This window comes from Rutidosis leptorrhynchoides, chromosome 4 (assembly GCF_046630445.1).
Source record: "Rutidosis leptorrhynchoides isolate AG116_Rl617_1_P2 chromosome 4, CSIRO_AGI_Rlap_v1, whole genome shotgun sequence".
Classification (NCBI taxonomy): Eukaryota; Viridiplantae; Streptophyta; class Magnoliopsida; order Asterales; family Asteraceae; genus Rutidosis; species Rutidosis leptorrhynchoides.
Window position 1 is genome coordinate 112,688,728 of NC_092336.1, and position 8,094 is coordinate 112,696,821.

At 37.5% G+C, this 8,094-nt stretch overlaps 1 protein-coding gene across 1 annotated transcript; it reads right to left on the bottom strand.

Moving 5' to 3' along the window:
- Positions 1 to 5,156: 5,156 nt before the first annotated feature.
- LOC139840919 (uncharacterized) lies at positions 5,157 to 7,271 on the bottom strand. The gene has a single exon (XM_071831158.1). It carries the CDS (start codon positions 7,269 to 7,271, stop codon positions 5,157 to 5,159), a length of 2,115 nt encoding a protein of 704 aa, XP_071687259.1.
- Between the last annotated feature and the right edge of the window lie 823 nt (positions 7,272 to 8,094).

The window sequence follows — 8,094 nt, forward strand, 5'->3', positions numbered from 1 at the left end:
AGTCCGTTTTCGCTGATTCTTTTTGCATTGCCTTCGTAATTACCAAATGTACCAATATAAGCAAATAGATGCATATTTTGGCAATAAAGTTGATTACTTTATTAAATATGGGCCTGATATCGAGGGGTAAAAACGTGACTTTTTAGCCGATATCATGCAGCCAGCATATGTCTTTGTGTATAGACAGCAATTGTTGTTGTGTCGAGTGTTTTAGTATGCTGCCTAGTCTATCAGCACAAGGTAGACAGTATTCTTCATTTGAGTACAGGATGAGTACCCAGCAAATCTTGAAGATCAAGTGAACCAGTTTAGAATAGCCAGCATAGCTGGTAGCAGCATACAACACGAAGACAGCTATGCTCCATTACAAGCATAGTAGTTTCCTGAGTGGTCTACATCAAGTGTACTATTCAACAGAAGTCGAAGACAAAGTTGAACAGAAAAGGACACGTGTCGGCGGCTGACAAATGACCTTACAAGACCACGTGGGAATGCAGAAGTTTAACGCATGTTCAGACATATGTAATTCTTTGTCAACGCCTAGGGAACACAACATTCTATTTGTTTATTCAAATAGTGGTGCCAAACCGAATTGGGGTGTTTCTGCAAATAGCTACCAAAGAGGAAAGAATGGAGCACGCTCTTTGATGCAGTTGTCCCCACAAGTACAGACATCCTATGTACCAATGAACAATGGATCAATTACACGGATAAAAGGATTACTATAAATAGAAGTATTCACTATTGTAACTAGGAGCGGTGTGGGTTTATTTAAATAGAGTCCAAAACGTGTAATAGCTTAAGATATCCTCTGTAGCTATAATCTAGGTGTAATCTGTATTCAATCAACTGTTATTCTGCAAAAAATAGTTGTGATTCTTTGTGATTCATATCAATAAAGAATAACCGTTGAAAATTATCTTTGCCTCTTATTTAAATTGCATGCTTAAATATTACTGTTGTTAATCAATGGACCAACAATATGCTGCTTGAAAAACAAGAATTGTATAACACTTGAGTTCTTTAACAAGAATTGTATTCACCCCCTCTACAATACTGCTGTTGTTAATCAAGGGACCGACAATATGCTGCTTGAAAAACAAGCAACTTTGCCAACCTTGATTGTACTACCGTAAATTTTAAGAGGCAACTGCTTTTTTTTTTCTTCCGAAAATAACGATAACATTAATACAGATCTGAACATCAAACGAGTACAATGGATATACAGAAATCCAACAAACTAGCCTTAACCCATATGACACTAAACAAATGAACACAAAACACTTGGTGTGAAAAAACAGTTCAATTAGGAGAATAACTTAACTAAAACTATAAGAAATGAAAATCAAATACATCAGTTGTACTAAACCAACACAACCAAACAAAAAACAGAAACAATCACACGGAGACAAACAGCAAAAACCGTCACCGCTAACAGAACCGCCGGCAATTATCCGGCAAGCTGCTGGAAAAATCAAATCGCAGGGATACATACTCTAGCCCATCATCAAACGTTAAAGTGAGATAAGGCAAGAGACATCGCATGAAGCAACCAACCTCCGGCAGCCCCACCAAACGACGGAGATGCCACCGAGTTACTTGAATTTCTTTTTCATAAATTATTTTTTGACGTGTGACTATTTTTCTTTACCTAAATTGAATAATTTTAAATTATACATTGCTTATATTTGCTTATGTAACATCAGATCAATTCAAATTCTTCTTTTCGAAAATATGTTGCCTTTGTATAATGGGGAATCTATAACCTTATTTGATCTAATCTAATCTAATCTAATCGTGGGGTATTTAATTACAACATGAGTGATCAACTTTTGTTGTTGCTAAAACTGTACACTTTTGTTACATCATATTCCTACAGCACTTTAATGATTCTAAATATGTTGTACAAGTGTTGTTAGGGGTCAAATCTATATGCTTTTTACAAATTGTGTTTTATATATAGCCTATTTGTGGTGCAAGAGAATCTGCCTTTTGATTGTATGTAAAAATGTAATGTAATTTAGAGAGTATTATGAAGCAAGTCTAAATACATATTCAACTTTTCATTTTCTTCTTTCTTACTCGGTGTGCCAAGCAAAACAGAAAGCAAGTGAAATCCTCCTTTTTGGACATTCAATTTCGTGATTGAGATGGCTCGTGGGTAATTTACTTTATATTGAGTAAAAAAAAGTTGTATCTTTCACTACAACGAATGTTAATTTTAGCAAGGACACACTATAACGAGGGCAAAATGTCTTTGTTATAGGCCACCAAACCACCCAAAAAAAAAAAAAAATCAGCTTCGTTTTTTGTTCGACTTACTCTATTGGTTCGTGTGGCTGATTATGTTCTCAAGATAATTTGATAATGTTTATTGATATGTTCAGTTATTTCAAACTGAAAAGTAGTTTACAAGTGATAGTTCTAGTGGTTCTTATACGCCTAAGGACCTAATCTAGAGAATGAGACTAACTATAAAATATATGTGAAAAAACTAAACTAGACAAAGTATGCAGGAATATATCCGTTTGTTGTTGAGCATGCTCCCACTTGCAGAGACTTTATCACACTTACAGGTACTTTATCTTTTATTTATGTTATTTAACACTCCCCCTCAAGTTGAATAGTGGGGTTCCCGATATTCAACTTGACAAGAACATCACTGAAGAGTATTCCATTTACTGACTTCGTTAGGATGTCGGCCAATTGGTCCTCTGATCTGACGTGTGGTAAAGAAATAATTTCGGCATCCAGTTTTTCTCTGATGAAATGTCTATCCACTTCAACATGTTTTGTTCGATCATGTTGAACTGGATTTTCTGAGATAGCTATTGCAGCTTCATTGTCGCACATAATCTGAATAGCTTCTTTTGGTCGGAACCCAACTTCTGTTAGTAACTTTTTAATCCATAAGGCTTCAACTACTCCCTTTGCTATCCCTCTGAATTCTGACTCGGCACTTGAGAGTGAAACCACCTTTTGTTTCTTACTCCTCCATGCAACTAGATTACCTCCTACAAGGGTAAAGAATCCTGATGTAGACCTTCTATCCCCTTTTTCTCCGGCCCAACTAGCATCTGTATAAATTTGAGCTTCTAGGTGTCCATTCTTTTTAAACACAACTCCATGACCAGCTGTCTTCTTTAAATATCTGATAATTCTGATTACTGCTTCCATATGGTGAACTTGTGGTTGATGCATGAATTGACTCACAACCCCAACTGCATGTGCTATATCCGGTCGAGTATGAGCGAGGTAGATAAGTTTCCCTACGAGTCTTTGATACCTTCCTTTGTCAGCAAGATCGGCTTCATCTTCCATATATATCTTTTGGTTTGGAATCATAGGAGTATCAGCTGGTTTACAATCGATCATACCTGTTTCTGCAAGGAAATCAAGAATATACTTCTTTTGACAGATAAATATTCCCCGTTGAGATCGTAATACTTCAATCCCTAAAAAATATTTAAGTCTGCCTAAATCTTTCATTTCAAATTCGTTAAATAAATTTGTTTTTAGTTTTGAAATTTCTTCTTTATCATTTCCGGTAATTATCATGTCATCAACATAAATAATCAAGCATGTGATAAGATTACCTCTTTGTTTAAGAAATAGTGTATGATCTGAATTACTTTGTTTAAAACCATAATTTTTCATAGCTAGTGTAAATCTCCCAAACCAAGCCCGCAGAGATTGTTTTAACCCATATAAAGCCTTTTTAAGTCGACAGACTTCCCTGTTTTTGAAGTTTTCGGCGAATCCCGGTGGAGCTTCCATATAAACTTCTTCTTTTAATTCACCATGGAGAAAAGCATTTTTTACATCAAATTGGTGAAGTGGCCAGTCTTCATTTGCAGCGATTGAAAAGAGAACTCGGATAGTATCAATCTTTGCAACCGGGGAAAAGGTCTCTGAATAATCTATCCCATAAGTTTGGGTGTACCCTTTCGCAACCAGTCGAGCTTTATACCTTTCAATAGTACCATCTGCTTTGTGCTTTACCGTAAATACCCATCGACATCCTACTATTTTTTTTCCTTGAGGTATGACACATTTTTCCCAAGTGTCATTATCATTTAAAGCTTCCATTTCAACATCCATTGCTTTTTTCCAGTTTTTTGATTTTAAAGCCTGTTCAACAGAAGTTGGAATATTTTCAGAGTAAATTGCGGAATGAAATTGTTGAGCTTCTTTTGATAGATTCCCTTGTGCTATATTAGCCATGGGATATCTAGATCTCTGAATTTCCTTTTCTGGTGAGTATCGTTTCGGTGGAACACCTCTATTGGCTCTCGGAGGTAGGACATATTGCTGAGTGGTTTCATCGGAATTGGTTCGTTCCTCTTGAGTTTGGTGTTCATTACTCGAGGAAGTTTCAATAGTCTCATGGTTTAATGGGATATTTTCTGTGGGTTCATGGTTTTGTGTTGGATCGGGGTTTGATGTCGAAATTTGTACAGGTTCGGGGTTTGGTTCTACAGGTTCAGGGTTTGGTATTGGCTCGGGGTTTGGTATTGGCTCGGGGTTTGGTGTAAGAGGTGGTACCCATGTCATCCAACTTAGAGTGTCATTATCTTTATTCTCCCCCTCACTCGTGAGTTGGGTGTTATTATAAAAATATTCAGTTTCAATAAAATCACAGTTCATTGTGGTAATAATGTTTCGGCTTTTGGGATTATAAAATCGATACCCTTTTTGGTTGATACCATAACCAACCATAACACACTTCTCGGCACATGGATCAAGTTTAGTACGCTCATGTTTTGGTATGTGAACAAAGACCGAGCACCCAAAAACTCGAGGTTTAAGGTTAAGTGAGGACGGGAGAGTCACAAATTGAGATAAGACATCCCGAGGAGTTTTTGAACCAAGAATCTTAGAGGGTAACCGGTTTATAAGATAGGTTGCGGTAGCAAGTGCTTCGGGCCAAAAACTTTTCGGAACCTTGGATTCGAAAATTAAAGCTCTAGTCATTTCTAGAAGTATCCGATTTTTTCGTTCGGCTACACCATTTTGTTTCGGGGTATGAGCACACGAGGTTTGGTGAATAATTCCTTTTTCTTCGAAAAAAACATTTCATAGATGCGTTTACAAATTCCCCCCCATTATCTGACCTTAAGATTTGTATGTTTTTGTAAAATTGGGTTTGAACCATTTTATAAAAGAGACAATTTTTCATAAACGTCGGATTTGTGTGTTAAAAAATAGATCCATGTCATCCGAGTACAATCATCAATAAAAGTAACAAAGTATCTAAAGTTTTTCCCCCCATTAATCGGAGCCGGTCCCCAAACATCAGAATGAATTAAAGCAAAAGGTACATTCTTCCGAATATTAGAAGGTTTAAAGGTACTACGATGGCTTTTCGCCAAAATACAAGTTTCACAACATAAGTTAACATTAGAAGGAAATAAACTAGGAAATAAAAAACGTAGATATCCGACTGAAGGATGTCCCAGTCTTCGATGCCATAACCAAGCTTCTCTCGTGGGTGTTCCGTGAGCAAGCAACACAGTACCCCGTTGAGAAAATTCGTCAATATAATATAGCCCTTTTTTTTCAGTGCCACGCCCAATCACCGTCCCCGTCCGAATATCCTGCAAGATGCAGAATGTTGGATACATGAGGACTTTACAGTTTAATTCTTTTGTTACATGACTTACCGATAACAGCTTATGAGACAAAGCTGGAATATATAGACAATTAGGTAATTTAATCGTTGGTGAAATTTCGATAGTTCCACCACCTTTAACATTAATAAGTTCACCGTTAGCAGTTTGAATTTTATTCCTTTTCGGTTTAGTTTTAAAAACAATATCATTTTTATCAAAGGTCATTGTGTCCGTGGCCCCACAATCAAGTATCCATGAATTAGTTTTAAAATTTTCAGAGACTATATTTGCCTCGGACCGGGACATCTCATCGTCTTGTTTCTTTGACAAGGCCGAGAAACTATTTTGACAAGGAATAATAAGTTTAGATTTTTCTAGGCACGTTTTATATTTTTCCTTTTGTCTATCCTTCTTAACAGGCCCAATATAATGTCTAGAGTTTCCTAGGCTAATTTTCTTACTTCTATCAGGCCTGTCTTTCTCAATAAACTTATTTCTTATATCAAGCCCACTAACAGGCCCACTATGAGACTTATGTCCATCAAGCCCAACCGTTTCCTTAGATTCTATCCTAGTCTGACTTTGATCAGTACATGTTACCTCTTTGGTATTCCCTATGTACGCATGTTTGTCTCTACCATTTTTCAGATTCATATGAATTCCCAAGTTAATCTCATGAATTCTTTCTCTATTTCCCAAATTCAATTTGTCTCTTATCTTATTGGAGCTACAATTTTGAAAAGGAGATGAGAAAGGTCTGAGAAACATACCTTGTTCGTTGGTGGTTGCTGCGACTCCTCCGAACCCTAAATTGGGTTCTCGATCAGTGGTGGCTGGTGGTGGCTCCGCCGTTGCCGCCGCTACCTTTCCCGGTTTAGTCCACCATTCCGGGTAACCTTTAATCTCAAAACATTGCTCCCTGGTATGCCTTTGTTTTCCACACTTGGTGCAAACTAATTTCGATTTATCAATATGAGATGATGCTGACCCATAGGTGGTTCTTGGTGGTGGTCCACGGCTACTGCGGTGGTCTCTTGTGTTCGGCCCAACCCCTTCTGTTGTGGCTAATCCACTTCCGATTCTACCTTGATTTGGTGTGATGTCGATGCCACTCAGAATCTGTTGGTGAGCCATCTCCTTTCGTACAGCCGCATAAGCCTCCTCTGTAGATGGTAGAGGATCCCACCGGAGTAACTCACGTTTGGTCTGATCGTATTGTTTGTTACGAGCATTAAGAAATTGAAACAATTTTTGTTCAGCTCTAATTTGATTGTACATTACGATATCTGTGGAACACTTCATGGGATTCAGGTCTCTTCTATCGATCTCGCCCCAGATTCCTTGTAATGTGATCCATAGATCCTCAAGTGACTTATCTTTTTGCTTGATGTCGTTAGCCTTAACATGTAAGTCAAAATTCTGGAGTTTGTCTTTACCACTGCTATATGTGGTTACAAGAGCATCCCACAACAACTTAGCCGTAGCAAATTCGGTTAAGTTGCTTGCAATACTTGGCTCTATATTTTGGATTAGCCATGAAAAAACAATGAGGTCTTCTTGCTCCCATTGTTCGAATTTTGAATCGTCTTTTTCAGGTGAGTTTGATACGAGGTGGTTTAGGAGGTTTTTAGACTTTCCTCCTATAGCCACCTTGATCATTCTTGACCAAAGTGCATAATTTTGGCTAGTTAAGTTGATGTTGATCTTTAAACTGTCGGATAATTTTGGTTGGGTTTGGAGGATGTTCTTCAATAGATCAACAAGCTGGTTTGATAATTCATGGCTTGTACTACTATTGAGTGGGTTTGATTGAGCTTAGCTACCGTCGAAAGACATGGCAGCCACTCAAGGTAAATGATTTAAGCTTAACACGGGTGTTTGATCCAGAATCAACACTCCTTTAGCTCTGATACCATGTTCTCAAGATAATTTGATAATGTTTATTGATATGTTCAGTTATTTCAAACTGAAAAGTAGTTTACAAGTGATAGTTCAAGTGGTTCTTATACACCTAAGGACCTAATCTAGAGAATGAGACTAACTATAAAATATATGTGAAAAAACTAAACTAGACAAAGTATGCAGGAATATATCCGTTTGTTGTTGAGCATGCTCCCACTTGCAGAGACTTTATCACACTTGCAGGTACTTTATCTTTTATTTATATTATTTAACAGATTAGCGATGGATGGAGACTCGTTTCGAAACCCATTGTCTAGTCCATGGATAAAACATCATTCTTGCGGGTAATGCGATGATCAATTTGGATATTCCTATCAACAAATCCTTCAATAAAGTGGTAGGTGACGGTGAAGACATATCATTTTGGAACGAATTGTGGCTAGGTGACTATCATCCAAGCGAGGTTCACGAGACTATTTAGAATCGAGGAGTCGTTAAAGACATGGTCGTATGGGATGGCAATCACAACAGAGGAACGTGGTCGTGGATCAGAGAACCGAGGGTACAATCGAGAAGAAAA